Source organism: Diuraphis noxia, unplaced genomic scaffold (genome assembly GCF_037042655.1).
Source record: "Diuraphis noxia isolate RWA-SAM2 unplaced genomic scaffold, SU_Dnox_SAM2 contig0002, whole genome shotgun sequence".
In the NCBI taxonomy this organism is placed as follows: Eukaryota; Metazoa; Arthropoda; class Insecta; order Hemiptera; family Aphididae; genus Diuraphis; species Diuraphis noxia.
In genome coordinates, this window is record NW_028301712.1 from 52888818 (window position 1) to 52912705 (window position 23888).

The 23888-nt window shown below is 31.1% G+C and overlaps 2 protein-coding genes across 3 annotated transcripts in view; both read right to left on the reverse strand.

Moving 5' to 3' along the window:
* On the reverse strand, positions 1-3573 carry Rab19 (RAS oncogene family member Rab19). The gene is made up of 5 exons (XM_089220377.1): positions 2998-3573; positions 2812-2896; positions 2645-2743; positions 1639-1796; positions 1-1582 (listed from the first exon to the last, which is right to left on the reverse strand). Exons 1-5 carry the CDS (start codon positions 3253-3255, stop codon positions 1478-1480), a joined length of 705 nt encoding a protein of 234 aa, XP_089076503.1. The 5' UTR covers positions 3256-3573; the 3' UTR covers positions 1-1477.
* An 8356-nt stretch (positions 3574-11929) lies between these two features.
* Positions 11930-23888, reverse strand: part of nahoda (DOMON-like domain-containing protein nahoda) — a 47681-nt gene continuing 35722 nt past the window's right edge. The window contains exons 7-20 of one of the 2 annotated variants that reach the window (XR_016190152.1): positions 22727-23521; positions 21711-21755; positions 21451-21636; positions 21075-21195; positions 20905-21014; positions 20614-20817; positions 19591-19883; positions 18777-18965; positions 18137-18284; positions 17852-18062; positions 17433-17623; positions 16905-17071; positions 16425-16647; positions 13772-13912 (exon numbers count right to left, since the gene is read on the reverse strand). Coding sequence is in view for 1 of the 2 variants with exons in the window: in XM_015511386.2 (XP_015366872.2) it covers positions 13352-13912; positions 16905-17071; positions 17433-17623; positions 17852-18062; positions 18137-18284; positions 18777-18965; positions 19591-19883; positions 20614-20817; positions 20905-21014; positions 21075-21195; positions 21451-21636; positions 21711-21755; positions 22727-23521 (3221 nt within the window). In the remaining variant the exon portion in view is untranslated. Of the gene's footprint in view, positions 13913-16424; positions 16648-16904; positions 17072-17432; positions 17624-17851; positions 18063-18136; positions 18285-18776; positions 18966-19590; positions 19884-20613; positions 20818-20904; positions 21015-21074; positions 21196-21450; positions 21637-21710; positions 21756-22726; positions 23522-23888 lie in introns of both variants that reach the window. The other variant, XM_015511386.2, reaches the window with a different exon arrangement.

The following is a 23888-nucleotide window of genomic DNA, read 5'->3' on the forward strand; positions in this document are numbered from 1 at the left end:
TTTGTCTAAATGTTTTAAGTTTAATAGTTAGTTTATTAAATTAGATGTCTAGTATTCTAACATTTAATATTTAAAAAAAAATAAAACTCTTTATTGTTAGACATACAATATAATTAAATATTGTAATATTAATATAAAGACAATTATTATAATATTATGTAATTTCCCGCCTCGAGCCTTCGTTTGAATTCTTTGTTTCTGATTATTGGTAGCCATCACTTCCATAAACGTAAAACACAACAGCACACATTGGTAAAAAAATAATAAAATACAATTAATAATAATAATAGTAATAATAATAATAAAATCTGAGATAATTCTTTGGAAAAAAAAAAAACATAAAATATTTTGGAATTAAAAAATAGCTAGGTAATTATAATAAAACATCTATAAAATTGAAAAGTTAAACAATAATATTTTTTTTTAGATATATAATATTGTACATACAAATTTCCACCATACATCTCACGTAAAACATTAAAAATCACAAATTTTTAGGGGGGAAATTATCATCATAAACACTTTAACCAATGAAAGGAACTGCTACAATAAACATTCTCACATGACTAGTTATTAGTATTAAGTATATTATAATAGAATTATTAATATTTCCCTACTCTCACTACACGTAATAATAATAATAAAAAAAAAATATTCAAATACCTTCACCATATTATTAGAGGTGCTTTTAAAAAATATGGTAATAATTAATAAATATGTTATACAAATGTATGTATATGCGTATAAATATAAATTTAATTAACATACAGATATATTTATCTAATTTTTTAAAGAAAAAAAACCATGTATGTAATAATTAAAATAAAATAAAATCATCCACTCAAAAATTAAATTATTAAACAAAAGAAAATAAAAAACTGCGAATATTCTCGATAAGGACATATATCTATTTACAGAATATCGATACAGGATACTTAAATGTTGTATGAATAATATCACAAACACAATATCCTAAAATACGATAGCGATTAATAAAATAAAAATCATCATTGATACTCTACAATAATAAATTATCTACTGATAAAAATAATTCTAAGATAGATACACCTGTGGACCTTGTGAGATACTTGAAAAAAACATTTATGACCATGGTCCCCCATAAAACTATTTAAGAATCTTATTTTATATTATATATTATAGTACATGATTGAATGATTAACAATGTGAGGTCCAAGTACATGAATAATTATTGCAAGTTAAGAAAGATAAAATTAAATACAGCATTAACGCGGATCATAAATGTGTATATAAATTCTGGGATGATCTGTCCCTATCCTCATATTTTTTTATTTTTAAATACAATCTAAATAAAACTTTAAATGTTTCATATTAAACAAGTGTGTTACCATAAGATTATGAATGCATAATTAATTAATTAAACATTTTCGTCTTTGGGTTTTAGAATTATAATGATCAAATATTGATTTGTTCTACTGTAGCATGTTACAATATTAGCTTATAACAATGTACAGCCTTTACATTTTTGAACATTTTCGCCTTCACTCAAGCTGATGACAGGATTAGGTTCATCTTCTATATGAGCACTTTGATCATGACGTCTCTGTAAAAATTCTTATTGAATGAACTGTTAACAAATAATAAAATTCTAACACATACCTTAAGTTCAGAAGCAATTGTGACAAATGCTTCTTCAATGTTTTTATTTTCCTTAGCTGAAGTTTCTAGCACAGACAATAATTCAGGAAAGTATTCGCACATTGCATCTGCTTCAGACAACTCCACCTGGCGGTTCTCCTCTAGGTCACATTTGTTACCTACATACATAGATTTAAAATGTAAATGTAGTTTTATTTAATTATTTTTTTTTTTTTATTTAGTTAACCCGCGGCAACATAGGCCATTAGGTGTAGGGAGGGTACTATAGGGTTTTAAGTTGAGTAAGTTTTTGGTACATGTGTGTGTTTTTGACAGAAATTCTGGTGGGCACCCGTAGGTTTCTGCTATGCCCGTGTGTGTGTGTGTGTGTGGGGGGGGGGGGGGGCTTCTCTTTCCAAACAGCGTGAACTGCCCGGAAAGTGATGTCGCCCATGACCAACCAAAACCTTAATCCACCCAGCCACTACACCCAAATGTAGTTTTAATTGATAGAAAGCAGGTAATACTATTGTGACAAATTAAAATAGAAACACATCAATTGATTACTACAAATAATTCACCACACAACAACGTAATCATTTCATCAAACAATAGATCGCAAAGACCAATTTATCAATCATATAGGTTTGTTTCATTTTAATTGTTTGTATAGGTAAATAGCTGAAATATAATTTATAATATAAAATCTATTTTTATGATAAGATACCTAGAAATTATAGGCATTGCAAATAATTTTAAGTATATCATACAGATATTTAAAGTATAAAATGTATAATATTATATCTAATATACAATTATTAGTTTTTAGGTTTTATTTTGGATTATTATAAATATTTTTTTATTAATTTCCTACATATTTTGTAAATTATTTATAATCTAGCTACAGCTTTTGTATATTCATTAATTGGAATAAATACCTATTATCCAGTAAATTATTTATGAGGAAATCAAGGGAGACCACTTAAAAGTGTAATATTTAATATAAAAAAAACATTGTAAAAATTACCAATCAATACGAGCAAAACATTAGACGAAGTATATCGACGTACTTCTTCAACCCATCTCTGTAAATTCAGGAAAGTAGCACGTTTTGTAATGTCGTACACTATAAAACATAATATTATAATGACAAAATTATAAATTGTACTGTATTGTGATGTTAACAAGGCTTACCTAGTAGCACCCCATTAGCTGAGCGATAATAACTCTGTGTTATTGTTCGAAACCTCTCGTGGCCGGCCGTATCCCATATTTGGAGCTGTAACATAAAACTACAGTAAGTACGCCTTAAGGTGATTTCATTATTACGGACATCTATACATGATCGCATAGTGTCACAGACAAAGAGGCGATAATTACTTTGACTTTTTTGCCATCGATTTTGATGGTCTTCATGGAAAAGTCAACGCCAATGGTGTTGCCTTGGTTTTCGGCATATGTGCCACTCTTGAACCGCTGAACAACGCATGTCTTGCCAGTGCCGCAGTCGCCGATTAGCACGATTTTGAACAGAAAGTCGAAATTATCCTCAGCTGGCACAGCGGCGACTCCGGACACTTGCTGCTGCGACGACGACGATGACGAACCGGACGCGGCCGAACCGGATGTCTTGGACATGACGGCGGTTCGATAATTTAGCAGCTGAAGACGGATTTCACGTCGGTCGCCTGTCGCATAACCTCACGGAGACTATAGCTAGCTGGTCCAAGACGGTTCCACCGATTTCCCTGTACACGAAAGTCGTCTCAAAGATCTTTTCGGAGACGGGGTGATATCAACTCGACGATGACGCTGGCAAAAACTTATGAGATATATTATGAATATTATTTATTCAATTGACGATTTTATCGTTCACTAGATCAACGGAATTTACAACAAATACAGTAACGCGTACGCACGGCTCTGGGAAAATCATTTACTACAACAATAACATCAGCGTTATCTCTGGCCTTTGTTATCTAAACATATGTTAACGACCACCCCACTGCTACCGTAACCGCGTTAACGCTGTCAGAATGATATCACCATCAAGGCCTCGCACGTCTATTCTGGTACCGCGGTGGTGGTGGCAATCGGGATTCGAGAAAGCGTTTTGTAGGTGATCGCAGTAATCGCAGTAATCGCACTTCGCACACTGCACAGCCGGGCTGTGACAGCTCGATATAATGACACCACTGCCGAATGGACTGTAACTAATAAATATGTATTCTTTAGACAATACTATGACGTATGATCATTTTTTTATTTTTATTAATTTTTTGAATGTACGCATGTTTTAATGTGTACACTGTACAGTATACGTTGTTAGTAAACATCAAACATTCGTAAGATAAATTATTTTATTACCATTGAAATTTAAAATATTATCAAGTTTCTTTTATGAACAATAATGAATATTTATTATTTAATATAATTTCGTTGGCGATTTTCATGATCTAAAAACGATTAGGTAACGAATAACAATTAAGTAGGTGTAAAGATAACGACAGGTAATTATGCCGATAAGGCTGTATCACGCGCAACGTCGTCTGTCGTGTCGTGTGCCTTTATCGTATTCTGATTGATCGTTGCAATCACGATAACATTCCCTAAAGCATTGATACCGCATTTATACTATACTACACTTCTACACATCGATCAATTATTAATAATAATTTATTAGTATTATTAGGTATGTATTACGCGATGTCATTTATGGATAGTCGTCAGTTGATAATATTACAATAATAATTGTAAAATTATCTTATATATAGTTAAGTCTTAAGAGGACGACACATCCGCATGTGTTGTCTCCGTCTTACAAGTGCGAAATATGACTAAAACTGTTTCACGCGAGAAAGAACCGACTGAACCGAGGAAGCTATAGTTATAAGCAAGGCTCGGAACTTATTTAGGAGTTTTTTGAGGGTTAGGAAAATTTTCAATTAATAATTGCCGTTTTTTTCAATAAATTGTTATGCTGATGAAAATATTATACCTATTGAACATTTTATAAAGCTAGCCAATCTAGGTAAATATCCCTGTAAATACAAATTCAAACAAGTGATATTTGAGTTATTGGACTTTGTGTTCTAAAGATAATATATTAATATATCCATAGACCATAATAACAGGTTTGTAAAAAGTGGATGGTATGCTGATTTGAACATTTGGCCGGATCCAATATCTTTCAAATATTAGATACTAGCTGTTTTGAAAGATTTCAAAATTCCGTTTTACCATAAATATATTTTTGGACTAAAATTGTGTCTATTTTAGTCGAAATATTAAATTATTTAGCCGATATTTTAACCATCAACAGTGATATAGTATTGTGTACCGTCAGTGGCGGCGTGAACTATTTTATTTCATGAGGCAAGTATATATGCTCGACCACCACCACCTAAATATTATCACACAGACGCTTCATAACTTATATTTTATAATATATTAATAAAATAATAACGATACAACTTTATAGTGTTTCCGGTTTCGTGCAGTTACCACGATACCACGTTATAGTACACACTACACATAGTGTATTTCCACTTTCCAGTAACCGTGAGGTACAAATTATCCTAATTATTATATAATTAGTATAAATAGTATTAGTTGACCACTTGACCACATGTGTATTTTAATATCCATTCAAGGAGGTACCACCACCTAATCGGTCGTGAGGCAATTGCCTCATGAAACACCCTATCACGCCGCCACTGTGTACCGTATAATAAAGGGATAGTAATAGTCGACAACATCGTGGACATAGACCAGTAGTTGTGCCTTAAACAAAATTAATATTTTATGGTCAGTATACCAACTATCGCGCTCTTTAGTTTTACCATCATTATGCCAATTTGTGCTTGCCTTTTAGTTTTCTACTTATTTATGTTATATAATAACAATAATTTATAGCTTGAAAATTAAAATTATTAATATTGATAAATTGATTAATTTGTGACTCTGCTCCTGCCATAGTTAAGTAATTTTTGTTTTCGAAATAGCTGATAGTTGATTTGCCGACAGAATTTTATAATATTATCTATGCACTGGTGAAGCATGTATTTCATTATCGTCAATACTAAATACCTACCATTATATGAATTAGAGTGATAGACGAAAACAAGTTTTCACTTTTTCAGTGTTTTCATTATCATTTTTGTTAAGCATACTTATATTTATTGTTCTAATAGTGTCACATTGCTAACATTAGTAACATTATTATTATTATTATTATTTTATTACTTATAGAATGGATGATACCTACCAGATACTTTTATATGTACAATATGTTCATTTATTTATAATTTAGTAATTAACTCTGTTTATTTACAGAATTTTAACAGTCAAAAAGTGTATAGTTAAAAATACTTTTTTAGATATACTTATGGTATTCGTTTGAGTAGTGTTTGACGTTACAATATGGACCGTTTCAATAATTTTATTAATTCACCTAGAAAATAATTCAATATAATAAATATTAGTCTATCGATCCTAAAATGTTTTGAGCTTAATTGGTACAAAAAAGATCATTTTAAGTGCAAATGGTAAACTATCAACATCGAAACGTTATATCTCGTATACATATTAAAATACGTTCATTATATATATTTTATCTTATTTATAATTTTACTATTAACTTAAAGGTAATATCTAAGTAGGTTTTTTTTTAGTTACACCATCATGCAAAACAAAATCCGGTTTGTCCAAAAATGTATTATAATTAAAAATTCTCGTTTTTCTTTTGCTTTTCCCGTCGCTTTTGTAAAGTATTGGGAATTTAAAACATAATTTTTCATTACATAGATAGATAAATTTGTTGTGTATTATTTTTGTATTTAACAAAGAACTTTAGGTAAATCACTTCCCAAAAGTTAGCATGAAGTTTAAATTTTAAATTAATTTAATTTTTTACACTCACAATATACATATACATTATCTGTTGTAATAACGCAAAAAAAAAAATGAATAAAGTAAAATAAAAAGTGAAATATATAAATATGAATAAGAATATAATTAAATACAGAACCCTGTAAATATTTTTATATTAAAAATTATAATCGAATTGAGAGTTAAAGTTAAATGTCTGTGTCGTTTCTTACTCTTAAAAGAGCTGGAGAATATGATACTAGATATAAATATTAAAACTGTGATGTTACCTTCCTCCTGATTGTCGCAGGGCTCTCGAGGTTGTGATTCGAGAAAATGATTAAGTACACCGTACAAGCACGTACCCATGATCAATTTAGTAGGTAGGTATAGTACGTAGTTAGTCTGTTTGAGTGATTTTATATTTTTACAGTATTAAACTATTATTAAATATTAATAACACCTGTTATCTACTAAACCGCACGAAAATACCACGCTTGAAAATGCTGTTTTAATAATTTAATACTTTCATAATTCAATATTTTATTGTAACGTAATAAAGTGTTGTTTACAAATACAAAATAATTATATACCTAAATTTCATGTCCATATAATTATTATCATCGACACTCTAATCAAACAGTTTATATATACAACACATCTAAAGTTTATTTTTTGAAAATTTGATCCATATTAATTTATGAATTACGTTTTAAAGCCTATGAGCATATATATAATACATTGATACTTACTATATTGTACTATTATACACCTAATTCCTAAACATAAAATTGTCCACATCTTTATTATGTACTCCACGCACTATGTGAAATTACGGAAACATTAAGCTTTATTTATTCCATTGTAGGTAAGCACAGTAATGCAGCGTTGTCTACATTGCCGTCACCAATATAACTAGGCATATAAAAGCAAAAAAAAAAATTATCCATGGGCAATGTTATGCATAGCGACAAGTTACAATAGCAATGGTAATGCTTTACGTACGAATATATTTTATCGACAATAATAATTTTTCTCCGACGACCGTTTGCAGTAGGTGCCTATTATATCGTTATGCAACTACATATGCGATGAATCATAGAAAATTATAGTATAATATTACTGCAGCGGAATTTCTTCCTGACTCTATAATAATATAGTCTATTATATAAAACACACAATACACATTCATACATAATATATAAACATGTATTATGTACAAAAATATCTAAATCTGTGGCCAAAAGTTCGCGGACAATACGCATTTTTTTACTCATTCTATCCCAGATAAACATTATAAATTAAGACAATATTTGTTTCTACTATTATGTATTATAATATAATTGTATTTAGCACTAAAGGTATTACAAAGATGATTATTATATTGATTTTTCGTTTAATAATAATTTATTTTTGTTTTTGAGCAGTGTGAAGTACACTGATTTAAAATGTCTGCAATATATACATATTGATCGGAAATTTACAATAGTCTATTTTATATCGCAGCATCTCTATATATTGTATATTAATATTGATCATTGTACATGGACATTGTTGCAGGAACGGTGCGTACAGACTGCTGAAACAGCTGTGTGGAAAAGAGTTCGAGGGGATGATGTCGCATTATGTATACTATGCACCTATCTTGCAGAGTACAGATTGGGACGATAATAATATGACACTAGTAACTAGTCTAGGTCGTCGTCGGTTTCACGTAAATATATTAAAATACATAGTATTACATACACATGCGTGTTTTGCGTGCGGGTCGGACTTGATAAAATTCGCGTGAGAATATTATTGACGTGCGCTGCAATATTATTCATAGTGTCACACACAAGCGAGCGTTTTAGTCGTTTTAGACACACAATGTAATAGTAGGTATAATCACATAATAGCCACGGACAAATCGGACGATAAACAGTACGACTATTATTAATTATTTTACGCGAAAATATTCCATTGCGTCCGTGCTTGTTTATGTCGATACCATAATATCATGCACACTTTTCCGCGACCGAATGATTATTGTTACGCAGTGATCATAATAAAGGCAGTACATTAGTAATACAACACACTGACATACTAATCTACAATGATAATAATGATAACAATCGTAGAATTAATATTGTCGCACTTACCTGCGGTCGGTAGTCGGTTGTGATAACGTAGGACCACAATATATTATACGATCGACGACGGTGCACTAAAATATCGAAGTATAATTATTACACGTACATAATACGGGAGAATGGTACTCGCTCATATTAAAATTGAATATTTTTTCTTAAACCACGAGAAAAGAAAACGCCTAGATTGAGCTGTCAAGTCGACCTTGGCCGAGTGCGACGAGAGAAATATATATTATATATATATATTTATACATTGTAATCGCGTCGGACCGTATAGCGCAATTTGAATAGTATTATTAAGTTGCAACAACTGTCCGCGTTTATGACGAAATTATAATAACTCGAAGTAACGTCCAGTTGTCGAAATTTAACCAAAAACATTGTTTTAATTGTAAAATAAATATTTTCTAAAGTAAAATAATTTCTTATCACACCACTCATTGGTTTGGTATAGGTGTTTTTGTTTTCTTCTTATTTTAATCGTATGAACGTTTTATAATATTTTACAAATTGATAAATTGATTTACATGAAATAATTAACAGACATATGGCGGTGTAAATATTTGTTTGGCCGCACAAATATCTTGCAATAATATTTAATATAATATGTGTATACCCAGCATTCGACGTGAATCACATTTTTTCATTCTTAAACTACATTATAGAATCACCATTGGATTGATTTTACAAATTGTATGTTATATGTTATTTTTTACGCATTTCACTATTTCAGTAATTAAATAAAAATATATCATGATAATTTATAGCACGGCGATGTTCATAGGCAATTTAGGTACATCTGTGTCGTGGTTTCATTTTTCGATCTCAAGTCCATTAAGGTGAAAATAATATATCGGTTAACTGGTAACTGCTAATTTGAGTAATGATGAAAAATATGAACCATATTGTGTTAATGTGAGTAGCTTTGTACTTAACGGCTAACTACTTATTTTTTAGAGCAGTTCATTATATGCTTTACCGACTAAGACAGTGCATATAAACCACAATATTGGCGTCTATAGATACGTCGATGGTCTTCTTTACAGCTGGCCTATCGTCATTGTCCATATAATAAATAAATTTCCATATCTAACTACCAATAAAATAAGTAAATTAATTTGTTTATACATAAATATTAAGTACATCCACGAGTACCAAACCTACAGTTCCCTCCCCCACAGTTTCACAGGCTAATGGCCCTTGTTGTCGAAGCCTCAACCCCCCCCCCCCAAAAAAAAAAAAAAAAATAAAAATAAAAATATTAAGTTCCTAACTAAACATTGACCCAAAAAATGTATATTTAATCTAATGCTATACTAAGTTACATAATATTATGTTTGTTTGCAATATGAGCTGTGATGCAAAATTAATCGAGTATGTATTGTCAGGCCCATACTTGTAAAATTAGCCTAAATAAACCATAATTTAGACCAATTGAAGTGAATTTCCTAGCACATGTATTTATATTTTATTTTATCACGAAATAAATCTGAAACATTCAACTTTTAATTTTATTATGTCCACGCTACCTTTAAATTACATTTTTTGATCTTAAATTAAAAATAAACTTTAAACAAATATTTAACGTTTTAATACATATTGCTATGCTTATAAGTCACTTAAAATAAACAAATATAATCTGATTGAATAATACATTTGAAAAACTGATCAATTTTTAATGCTAACGTTGTTGATAAAATTAATTAACTTGAAAATGAATTAAAATTTTGTTTTTAATTTGTTCAGTCTAATAATAATTTAAGTAATTTAGGTGAAGTATATGAAAATGATTGTACAACTTCAACTTCTCAAAGAGTTTGGTAGAAAATTCTCTGATCATAAACTTTGATGTAGAGTTTTGGAAGCAAATTAGATCTAGTCGATACTTTTGGGAGATCAGAATTAAAAATTCTCAGTACTTTTTAAAATAAACGGTAAGAACATGAATAAATAAATGAAAATTTGTTAATATTATTTGGGATTGAGTTAATAAAAATGTTTCGTTCAGTCAAAAAACTTAATAGTGTAATACACCATTTCTCGTAAGTTTTACTATAGATATTCAAAAATATTAAATATATATAGGCACGATTTTTTTATATGCATAATTATATGAAATTATTATAACGCCACTGATTTGTGTAATTATAACTTTTGATACGTACGAAATGCAGTGTCTGGTATATAGGTGTGAACAGTGGTGAACATTTACAGCACTACTCATACATTTATAACAGAGCTTTCGTGTATAAAAAACGTACGATTGATTTATGCGTATCAGAGTGATATAGGTAATAATAAAATAATATGAAAATTTAACACACTCGGAAAGCTCATAAAATTATCAAAGTCCACCAACAATATTGAATAGTTTGATCTTGATCACATAAATGCAACTGTATATGTGTACATATTTTTAGACAAGAATACAATTTAAAACACAGCGTAAAAAACTGTTGTGTGGTATAGTGACATCAATGTTATTATGTGCACTGCCGAATTAAGCGCGGAGCCTAGGAGCCCGGGCTCTAAGCCCTAAAATATTGAAGGTCCAGAAAGGGCCTTCTATCTGAAAACAAGTTCAAAATATTTTAAGTTAAAATTTTATTTTGTTTACACATTTTTTAATTTTTTAATTTTCATAATTATATTATTTGTATTACGCCATGAGTTTCAAAAAAAGAAGAGAAAATAAGATAATAAAGTTAACTTTAAAATATTACATTCATATTTTGACATTTAAAGAATACATATTGTATAATTAATAGCATGTAATGAAAATTGACAAATATTATAAATATTTTAAATATTGTTAAAGATATTTCTGTGTAATCAATTACCTTGTATCATTTTTTTAGATAAATAACATTTAGTTATTGGTGATATTGTAATAAATATTGTAACGACTAAGGGCCCTTTGGAATGCTAGGCTCCAGGTCGGGTAAACTCTATTAATCCGGTCCTGATTATGTGACATGAATTCGGTTGATGCACTACGGTTATTAAAACTATGTAATATCTACTATTTTAGTCTTAGGTGTAGCAAACATTAACGCCTATGCTACTAGATATTTTTCATTTTCAAGAAAAATTAAGAAATCATGAATATATTTCTGGGGTATGATGAGTTGGAAAAATTTCAAGTTGCTCGGTACATTTTGTTCAGAATTGTATTAACATTTTTTTGTTAATGTTCGGCGCTCTTATTCAATAAACAAAAGCACTACAAAAATCGGTATCGCAAAAATTGGCTAGAATAAAAGGTCGGTACCCAACCGAAAAACATATATGGTTGAAAAAATTTAAAAAAATTGTATTAAATAAATGATTTTTATTAACTATATTTATATATAGATATATTAATATATTATTACATCGTACGTATATAGTTTATACAGCGTCAGAAATAAAGTTTAATGCCACTTTTGGTGTATGTACAAAATAGTCACGGAATAAAAACATATTTAACGCCTTATAATATTTTTTCCGGTTTCACAAAACCCGCGTATAAAAACATAATAGTAATAAATATTATATTGATATTGCACAGTGAAAATATTTTCGACGCGAATAGACTTATGCCGTTATATAATATAGTACTTTTACGGTTAAATTAAGTTTACAAAATATATAATATAGTATAACGTATATCTATTTTTAATAATATGTTAATATTTTAGCTATTAGACATTTAATTCGCTAAAGTTCATCTATGGTTTTCGCCTAACTATAAATAAGTACAAACAAACACATTAAATTCTACATAAAAAAAAAAAAAACTTATCAATCGTAATAATATTACGAATCGTACATTATGTTTAAAAATCATATTGATTTCGATTTTTTTCGACTAAATGAGCAAACAGTTTTCATCCTAACTATATATTTTAAGAATCTATACATACTTAAATCGTAATTTATAATAATATTGATTGATTGACGACGTAGTTTTGCACTATGTATATTTCATCGAATACGTCGCGTTGTTGTTTACACATCGCACGCGCTTATTATAAAATAATATTAATTATTTTACGCAATAGACTATAAAATCGAAAAAATAATAATAATAAAATAAAATACAGTCAATGTGTAGTGGCTCGACGCGTAAATAACAACGTGCGTCGGTGTTCGTATAATATATGTATTGTCTATAACTATACCTATTTATGTACACACACACATACACACATTTACTGTCATATAATACATAAAAGGTATATTAACAATAATTATGGGCTGCAAGAAGTGAATAATATGAATTTTGATCTGTGAGCAGTTTGGCTGTAATTTTAATAGCGAAACGTCATACGCGTAACACTATACCGGTCGATTGAAATGGCACATGATATTTCGTAAAAAAATAAAATATACTATGAAATGTTATGATATCCGACCGATTTTGAAAGCTCAAAACGAACCAAAATGGAAGGATATAAATTCCATGTCACGATTAATTATGTCGTTATCTCGTGACAATATATATGAACCGTACATCGCGTATATATATATACATTGTTATTAAATTATTTAAATGGCTAGCGTATAATATTATTTTAAACGTAATATATCTCGGAAATTGAATGTATACGAGTATATTAAAATATGGGTATGTGTGTGTCTTCTATGTATAATGTATATATGTATTTAAAAAAAAAAAATCGTCGGATATATATTTACAAAAAATATGATTATTACTATAAGTATAATAAGAAACAGAAACGCGGGGGCGATCATTTTCGGGGGTTCGTGTTGTAGTCCACGTACACCCTGACCACCTCACCCGAGTACTTCCTCTGCGACGGCATGAAGTAAAAGTCCGGTTGGAGCTGATCTCCGGGGACCCCGTTCGACTGCTGCTGATGCGGCGGCCCGTGGTGCGCAGCGGACGTCCGGTTGGGCGGCCTTTGCGTGTAGTAACCGCCGTTGTGGTGCGGTGGCTGTTGCGCGGGCCTGGGCAGCGAGTAAGTGCCCGCCGCCCTGTCCTGGTGGTGCAGCTGCTGTTGGTGGCCGGGCGGTGGCGGAGGGCGGCTGTGCATATGACGGCCGCCGCCGTTGGCCGCTGCGGCCGTGGTCGCGGAAGGCCTGTGCAACGACCGCGATTCCGCGTAATGGTTACCGCCGCCGTTGTGCGACACCAACTTTGTGGTCAGTGGTATGGTTGACGTGTGGCTCAACGAGCTCGGCGACTGTTTCTCGTCTCCGTCGTACTGGTCGAAAGCGTAGTTGGTGTTTGGTCCACCTGCGCCGCCGGACGAATAATCCTTCCATGCGGAATTCACGCCGCCGTGATCCTGCGCAAGCGCAAAAATAAGAACGGTTATTGAATCATCCATAATAAAATTTCAAAAATGTGTTATTAAAATCATTATTATTAACGTGTGTATCTCCGCGGGCTTTCCGATCAGATATAGCCGTCGATCATCACGCAATGCGAACCACTGACTTGACCGACATTTTGCGTAAGTTATACTTGGGAACCATAACTCGTCTCATTCCGAATGCCAAATTTAATATCGCTTATTTTTGTCTCGTCAACATTATTTTATTTTTATTTTTTATTGTTTAATATGGCGATAGAGGTTGTGAGTTCTATCATGTTTTTGGAATTTAATATTTCAAAAATAAAATTGGGTTCACGCGTTACGTATACCGAGCAATACCGTTTTATATTCAAATAAGTCACTATATCGGAAAGCCTTTGGTTTTAAGACCGATCATGGTCATAATAAATTATGGTGATAATAAGCGTGAGAAGTCTACGATTTGTGCCGAAAACAACCTTTTTATTTATAAGCCATAAGTAAAATATGGGAATATTATTATTATGAAATACCGAAGTCGATGATGATACGAAAAGGATGAAAAACAAGTATTATTTCTACAAGTCCTCGGCTGTTACAATACCATATGGTATTATTAAAGGTTGGTTTCGGCGCAAACAAAACCTCTCTCTGTGGTTTACCGCCGATGTATATTTTCCCTATTACATATGTACAGTATAATAATAATATATACAGTCACATTTCCCAATGACATAATAAGAATAATATTATAATATTTACAAATACAACATAGATAAAATAATAATAAGTATATAATAGCTAAGACATTTTAATAATATTGATATTGTGAATGTGTCTAGTATTATAGAAGTAGTAAGAGTAATAGTAGTAGTAGCAGAAGTAGTAAAATAGTAAGTGGCAGTAATAATAACAATCATGATAATAATAGGAACAAATGTGCAAGCAGTTATTTTGTTTAAGAAAAGAAAATCGTACGGTGGAAAAACGTGTCTACTTATTTCTGTACAACGCTGGATACTACTTTTATTTGTGTTTCGACCCACATTCATAATCATAATAATATTACGGCAATAAATTCTTTTCTTTTTTTTTATCGGCCTATGGTAGTTATGCGCATATAATTACCACTTTTCTACAAAAAACAAAAACGAACGTTTTTAACACACCGATTTGTACCATAATAATTAACGATCGAAAAGTTGGTAATGCTCGTACGTTTCACGTGCATAGTGAGTAGAACAAGTATAATATTGTTATTGTTGTTATTATGTAATGATTTGTCATTGAACCAACAAAATAGAAGTTTTAAATATATAATACTTAGAAGTGTGTATTAAACGGAGTTATAATGTAGTCTCGAAAAAAAATATGACTTTATACAAACGAATAGAAAAAAACGATCAAAAGAATATAATAGGCACGCATCTACGAAATGGTCGTTTGTAAAGAATTCAGAGATCTAAAAAGGGGGAATCATCGAAAGACCTCGATAAAATATAAATAAAACGTTAGAAAACACCAACTGCATAACACTGTTTTATATGTGTTGGGGCCAAAGACAGAGTTGAATTAATGGAGGGGACGAATGACGAAGCAAAAAAAGTAAATAACTTCAACAATCGAAGGTAGTATTACATAAGTCAAGTTATCGAAGTATTTTAAGTTTGAAAACACTGACATTTTTTAACACAACCATTATACGAAGTAATTATTATTAAAGCCGATAAAATACTCGTATAACAATGTTAATAATTTAATATATGCAATGTCCTATACACATATATTGATATTATGAAAGGTACCCAAGTGAATAAAGTTAGTAAAAAGTATAAAAATAGAATTATAGCAAATATATGATAATGCGTAAAATATGAAAAGCTATTTCTTATATCTCATAATTATTAGTTTTATCAGTTTAAATGCATGTAGATACTCAATTATATTTGTTTCCAAAGTAACTATAGCTGTGTCTATGTATACACTTATATTAGCACATGGCCAGATTTTTAAGTTACATAATTCGTGAAAATGATTTTTTTTTAAGTTTCTATAAAATCTGTTATTATTATATAATCGTGTAGTTAAAAATATATTCAAATATTTGACATTTTTACATTTAATTGCCTAAAATAAACATTTAATATTTAATAATGAAAATTGATAAAAAAAATTAATTGCTTGGTTATTGTATTATATCTTCATTGTAATTAAACTCTCAATTATTAATTCTTATAAGATTTAGATCAATATTTCGGATATTTAAAATATATGAAGTTGAAATTTTTTAAATCGAATCAGTGCACATAGGTAAAAAAACATAAAATAATTAAATTACTCTTTGTTAGCGAAAGTATGAAATAGTAAGAAACTGATAAATAAATGCAATCTTCGTGACTTATAAGTTAGGTGTAAGTTAGGTATAAGTAATAAGATATTATAAGGGTATCACGCAAAAAGAAAAGAGAAACAGAGACAAAGAAGAAGTATTTATCAGACTCACCGGGTAATATACTTATACTATATGCGTTATGTGTGTTTATTGATGATATATATATATTTTTTTTTTGATTTTCGATATATTTTTTAGATTTTGATTTTGATTAGTAACGATGTGTGACATGTTCCGCTCGGATAGGCGCCCAATGACCAGTGGTGTACATATTGTAAGGGTCGACAGGCGGCCGATACCCGGCCTGAGCTCCAGTCGGGACCGAATAAACCAGCTATACAATTATAGTTATATACGATTACTGCAAGCTCGCCAAATGTTGACGAATACAACATTAATAAGCCTAATTATATCATACGACGAAGCTAACAATAATAAAGTAAAAGCTCTACAAAAGCCGTTAATATGGATGAACTACATAATATAGGTAATATATTATAAACATGAAAATGATGTATGATAATTTATGATTATAATAATGTGTGTCGCCGTAAACTCAGAAACGCGTGACAACGACGTGACAATAATTACCTTGTGGTTTGGTCTGGGTCTTCGAGCTGTCTTGTAAATGGTGCATCCAGCTTGAACAATGGCAATAAACACCAAGGCGGAAATGCATCCTATAACGATCCATAATTTTGTCGTGGACAATAATATACTGTCATTGACGTGTTCCTCTAACGGAATCGTGCTGGACACTGTAAATAAATAACATATATATATAATAATATATTATACAGTTGAATAATTGTAATTTCGATAATATACTCAAATGTACGCAATAAACGCATATAAGCGAGGCGATATGGCTGGGAGGGGAGGGATGTGATCGATTACTCGGTATCATAAAAGATTTTCATAAATCAATCAATCAAATGAATTGTCATCACTCATCATATTGTTTGATTTTTAAAGGCCAAATTTTACTAAAAATCGACTGTTATAATATAGTTATATGGATATGAAGGTAGATAGGTACTATCGATAATATGAAAAATTCAAAATAAATAAAAATTACGTAAGCATAACGAAATCTACATAATATTTTTTATCACTTACGCGGTGCTGCTTCGAAAACAAAGTACTTAGGATCTAACGATAGAGCGCCTACGTGGCCGCTGTTTACGGTACTCCTTAGAACACGTTCCAACTGTTCGGCGCCCTCGTCTGTGCCCAGTGCACGGCCACGCGATCCTCCGCCACTCTCGTCTAACTCGACACTCATCTTGGCGACCACGTTTTCGTTTTCCCTGTAATAAAAATAAACACAACAACACTCGATGAAATAAAATAAAACGTTTTAATCAGCCAATTAAAGTAATGTAATCAAAATATTTGTGTGAACGAATGCAGTGAAACTCGCTCGAGACGCTCTCCGCGGGACCAGCTCAAATGAGCGTCTCATGTGGGAGAGAGTCTTAAGCGGCTCCGTCTTGAACGAATTCTACTGTATTATAATAATATTAATGAATACGTACTGAGAAAACTCATCGACGCTGATCTTGTAGAACTCGGGCAACTTAGTCAAGGTCTTCTTGAAACCACTGGTAACCGTGTTGGCTAGGGCGTCAAAATCGGGACTTCCAGCAGGGGGAACAACAAAATTTTCACCCAATTTGACTAATTTGATGGCCACGTTGAACGCAGCTTTCGGGGCAGTCGTGGTAGTCGCCAATTCCCAATCTTCTTCTGTAAACAAATATTAAATCACACCCGAGTCAAAAACATAACTATGTAAACGTTATAATATTTAAAATCCTTACCGGCACCGCAGGATCTTATGCACACTCTGTCGTTAGAAAACATTGGTAAAACTTCGTGTTTTTTGATCTTTTTGTTCACCGGGTTGTAACCGCCTCCTTTGACGATGAATGTTAAATACAAACATTTATCATCCGAAAACATCATATCCTGTTTTTTTAAAACAACGTTAAATCAAGACACATTTAAATGTAATGTTAATAAGGATAGGTTGGGTAAGTTATACCCAGTTAACGTTGTCAATGCAATGTATTTATTTTATATTATAATATATTTTACCATATTTTACAAAAGTAATAATTAGTAGCTCGATTTCGTTTTATATTCTATAATAGACATAATTTGGTACTTACATCATCCTGTTTTTACATTTTTATAGTTTACCGATAAGTATAGGTTGTTGACAAAAATTTAGTTATTTCTTCAAAATAGTTTTCTTTCTTAATTGATTTTTGATAAAGGTTTTTTTTTTTAAAAACAGCATGGTTTTATATATTAGAGATTTTTGAGCATTTCTCGCCAACTTTTAGCGAAAATGTGCATACATACTAATCGGTTTTTTAGTGGATTAAATTCACGAACCTAACTTCTTGCGATATTCAAGTTTTTAATAATAAAATGGATAATGACAATAATAATTACCTTGGTATCGCCGGTCGATCGTTTTCTCATAAAGCTCAATGTCGTCAATCCTTCGGCGGTGTTACCAGTTATATTGCTTAAGTCTTGAGAAGCATCCAACAGCGGAGCTGTATATCCGTTTATCCAGGTGTCCATAAGGAACGGCCTTCCAGCTTTATCCACCCATCCAATAATGGCGTCTGTTTGACTCTAATGAGTTACCAAAAACAAAAGTTACAAACGAAATTCAAATGATGAGGTGTTTATTTTCCTTAAATAATATATAATGGATTGAGCTATTGTCTATCTCTGCACCTATGTAAACAATTTGATACCCAATATATTAGCGATGAGTTTCTTATTGAGATACGTTATCTGAGCATGCACGAATGTAATCGACGCATATTTATCACTCAGAGGAAATGCAGTTATTAGAATAAGCATGTGACAAGTATACACATACATGTGCAGATGGCACATCTTAATAAGAGACTCATTGCTTGTATGTGCTTCAAATATTGGGAATTGGCTCCATCCATACTATGTGTCTAAATCGAAACCAACGATAAACAATATTTCAATTTTGAAATTGTTTCGCAACAGAATATTGTTCCATTGGTGTTTTTAAATGTATGCGATGTTCCAATTATTTTTTTTTTTTTTAATATATGGTAATTTTTAAAACATAGAGTCTACAACCCAAATATTTAGTTGTGTTTCTCATAAACATCAATTATATTTTTAACAGTTTTTTAAATTATAAATTTTTGTCAATGAAATCTGCGATGTAATTAATCTTATAATACCTACACAGTTTACATAATATAAATTTTACCATTTTGTGGTCTTCAGAAAATCCAATACCGGTCCAAGTACTGGTATGCGTGGTGGTGATCGTGAATCGCATGTAATCGGTCTTTGACGAATAAGTCCATACCACGTGGTACTCGCACTGGCCAGCGGTCACGTTACAGCCTTTTGGGGTCGACCACTGACCGTAACAGTTGCTGGGCGCCGGAGTGGAAACCTGCTGGACAGACGGCTTGTTATTACGACTGGTCAATGGATTGTCCGCGGTTTTCGTCGCCTCTTGATCGTCAACCGATGGCTGCAGTCGTCCGGGTTCATCTACAATGATTAAGTACGTACAATTATAGTGAAAGTCATATCATTATACGTTGTGAAGACAAACGGTGCGAACCATGAAAAAGTATTGTCATTACCCCTTACTCGAACATAAGCGTTTAAAAATTAGATATAAAAAATTAAGGTGTATAAACGAGTTACATTAAATTCTCGATTAATATAATGTTTTTTAAGTTTAAAATGTGTATTTAATACTAGACATTACGTATGTACGTGATATATAAGGTATATAAGATATTATATAAAAATGAATTTCTATATGTTTTGGTTGGAAAAAATGTACAAGAATATTTATGATTTTTGTATACGATTATTGTATACATATAATACATTTTATATACATTTAAATTACAAATTTAATATTGATTCAGATAATCATTGATTGTGCTTTGAAAATTCGTAATCTTTTTTATGCTTTAAATATTTTCTGGTATTGATGTATTTTATAAAAACCAATAAATTAGACAAATACTTAACCCTTGTTGAAAGTCTTTCGCGACAACATAAATTTATCTATGAAAGATTTTTAAATTAACTGTAAGTCAAAGAGAGATTTTTAAGATGATCAATAATATCAAACTAGGTTGCTCTAAAGTTTCAATTAGATTTTTTTATAATAACAATTGCATCAATAAATAAGAATTTTCTACGATATTTTTAAAAGATGCGATAAATTTTAGTACCTCTGTGAATAAAATCATATAATAATTACCAAAAAAGTTAATAGAAATTACTCCTCGTTGGGATCCGTGACCGTGATATTTAAGTTCATCTTGCTTGTAAAAATCTTTTACAAAAGCAATATCTTTTTCCAGTCCAGATTTTGGTGAATGCTGATAGTTTTTCTGTTCTTGACCCTTAGCCCAAATCACGTGCATAACATCATCTACGATAGAGTGATCAGTTGGTTCGGTGGCTGTAATTTATTTAATTATATTTTATTACAATCGAATATAGTTGAGAAATAATATATATTTCCAAAAGTATATAAATATTAAGTCACCTTTAAGCTTCTTTCTAAAAGCAATAGTCGTAACTCCATCTTTTTCAAACCCAACTGCAGCGATTAAATCATTCTTTCCACCCCAAAAACCGTCTACGCGTGGCGTTGACCTAATGAAAAATATAATAATATTTTACTTGTAAAAAAAACTTAAAAATAAAATAATTTACCTGTCTCTAGTGTAATAATCCCACACCCTGCTGGCTGATCCTCGAGCACTTCCTATTACTAAATCTGTGCAGTCCATCCCGTTGAAATCAGCTTTAGGTGTGTACGTATTGAGTTTCATTTCTAAAATATGTGCAATCATAATACTTAATAACAGTTAGACATTTGTTCATGCAAAAAATAAAAATTATTGATTCAATTTAACATAGTACCTACTTACATAATTTTAATTAATAATTAAAATTTAATTTCTTAAAGTGCATTCACAAAACATTATAAATAAACAGTACGTTGGCATATTATTTACAATAATATTATAACATGTGATGTTATTAAAATCCTTAATCTTACTTATGTTAAATAATATTTAATATTTACCTTTTTTGACGGGAGTTTCATGTTGATGTTCATGATTATGGTCGTGAGTATGATGATCATGGTGATGATCGTGGTTGTGGTCGTGTTCATGTGATGAGTGGTCGTGTTCGTGTGAAGAGTGATCGTGATGATTATGGCCTTCCTGAACTTTCAACCTTGGTTCTGGCTCTGATTCTGGTTGAGGTTCTAATCGATTTGTTATTTATTATAATATTTTGTAAAAAATGTATCAATATTCCAAGATTGTATTGGCAACTTACCATTTGGGGTTGATGCTGATCTAGTATTTCGTAATTGGGCAAACACTGTAAGAAAATATAAGAACATATATTAAGCGCGTTTTCGCGGAGGTACTAAGAGTAAACAGTTTACTAAAATCCGTTTTGGCGATAATTTTATGTCAAAACTATTTACTGTTTACTAAAATGTTTGGTGCTATCACTAAACGACTATTTCAAGTTGTTTAGTGTTTCTGGTACCTTTGATAATGCTTATAATGAACTTATCACTTTTAGACCAAATCGCGTTTTGGCGATGAACAAATTTGATATGCCAAATCAGTAAACAATCGGCAAAGTTGAGCAAACTGTTTGCTCTCGGTATCTTCGCGAAAACGCGCTTATTATGAAAGTTTTAATTGAAATGAATTATTATTATCAATATTATTATTGCCATTTTTATTATTATTATTTTTGGTATGAAAAAAATTAATTAATAAATGATTATAAGAACAAAATCTTATACAATAATTCTCAGTTGATAATCATTATTGTCATAATAGTGATGATTAACTAACAAACATTATTATTAGCTTTTACTAGATAAAAAGCATGCTACTTGATATTTTCTCAACTGCTTGGTAAAATAATTAATAATAGCTGTAGATATTTTCGGTATTTGAATTCTCGACGTATGTCAATAATATGTTTACATTTCCGATAGGCTTTCTAGAGCTCAGAATTCAAAGTCATAGTTACAAATGTTAAACAATTATTATATTTATTTAGCTGGATTCTATTATACTATGATAACGCAGTTTAATATAATTTGATTTTAAAAAATACATCAACGTGGTTCCTGTGGTAGCATAATTATATTATGAATTTTATGATATTATCGACCGCTTGCTAGGAGTAACCGAGGAGCTGTAATGCAAAATAATTCAGAAAAAAAGTTGTATCTAGCCTAAAAACATATTTTTGTTAAAAAGTTTATACGTAATTAATGACTGGAAATTATATTTGAATATAATTTTTTTAAATCATAAGAAAATTACCTGGCCTTCCATTAGATCTTAATGGTGCATTAGTAGTTGATGCTGCAGCTTCCGGTTCATCGGTAGGCTTTGGTTTTTGCAGTCGTCCTCTGGTTCGGAAAAATGATGGTTTCGGTCGAGTGGAACTTGCAATTGTTGTTGTTGACAAAGTAGTAGGTTCTGATGAAGGTTCTGGTTCCGGTTCTGGTTCAGATTTCTTATTTGATTTCTGTCCAGTTGTTGATTTTGGTTCTGGTTCACTCTTTGGTTCTGGTTCAGTTTTTGGCTCTGGTTCACTTTTGGGCTCTGGTTCACTTTTAGGTTCAGGTTCACTTTTTGGTTCTGGCTCACTTTTTGGTTCTGGCTCACTCTTTGGTTCCGGCTCGCTCTTTGGTTCCGGCTCGCTCTTTGGTTCTGGTTCACTTTTAGGTTCCGGCTCGCTTTTCGGTTCAGGTTCGCTCTTTGGTTCTGGTTCACTTTTTGGTTCAGGCTCACTTTTAGGTTCGAGTTCACTCTTTGGTTCTGGTTCGCTTTTTGGTTCGGGCTCACTAACTGATTCCGGCTCGGGTTCAGGTTTGGGTATTGCTGCTACAGCTTTTGCACCAGGTAAATCTGCTAATTCTGGGAAATTCTTACACTCAGCAGTCAAATCTTTTGGTCGCCAACCTAGCCCTAAGTAACTGGTACTATTTGCTCTCAAGACAACTTCTATTTCGCCTTCTTCTTTGAATATTTTCCAATATAAATGGAAATCACTTGAAAGTTCTCTGAATCTATGATTGCTCAAATCGATGTCATTTGATTTTAAAGACGAACCTGAAAAATAATAATTAATTTTATAATTAATATTATAATTTTAAAGTTTTTGAATTTTTGTTTTCTAATATTGTAGCATGTTATTGATTATTTAATATATTTTACATTTTACGTTGCTTTCACTAAATATGTATAAATATCAATGCTGTAACAATATTGATAGATTTTAAGGAACTATACATCATGCTGCCTCTCAGAGTTGTACTCTACATACAATGGACTCAATTTACACATATTATATAAATATGATAATATATTTTGAAGGTTGAATAATGTCTTATACGTCTTATACCCTTCATGTCAGTGTCAAAATTCAAAACCATAATATATTATTGCAGCTAACTATTCCGTCATTTACAACAGTTAG

Excerpts from the sequence above, each read along its gene's own strand:
- Rab19 (XM_089220377.1), bottom strand. The coding sequence starts at position 3,255 with ATGTCCAAGACATCCGGTTCGGCCGCGTCCGGTTCGTCATCGTCGTCG. Across the intron at positions 2,897-2,997 it reads TCGATGGCAAAAAAGTCAAA|CTCCAAATATGGGATACGGC; the intron begins GTAATTATCGCC and ends TTTATGTTACAG. Across the intron at positions 2,744-2,811 it reads AGCTAATGGGGTGCTACTAG|TGTACGACATTACAAAACGT; the intron begins GTAAGCCTTGTT and ends TATGTTTTATAG.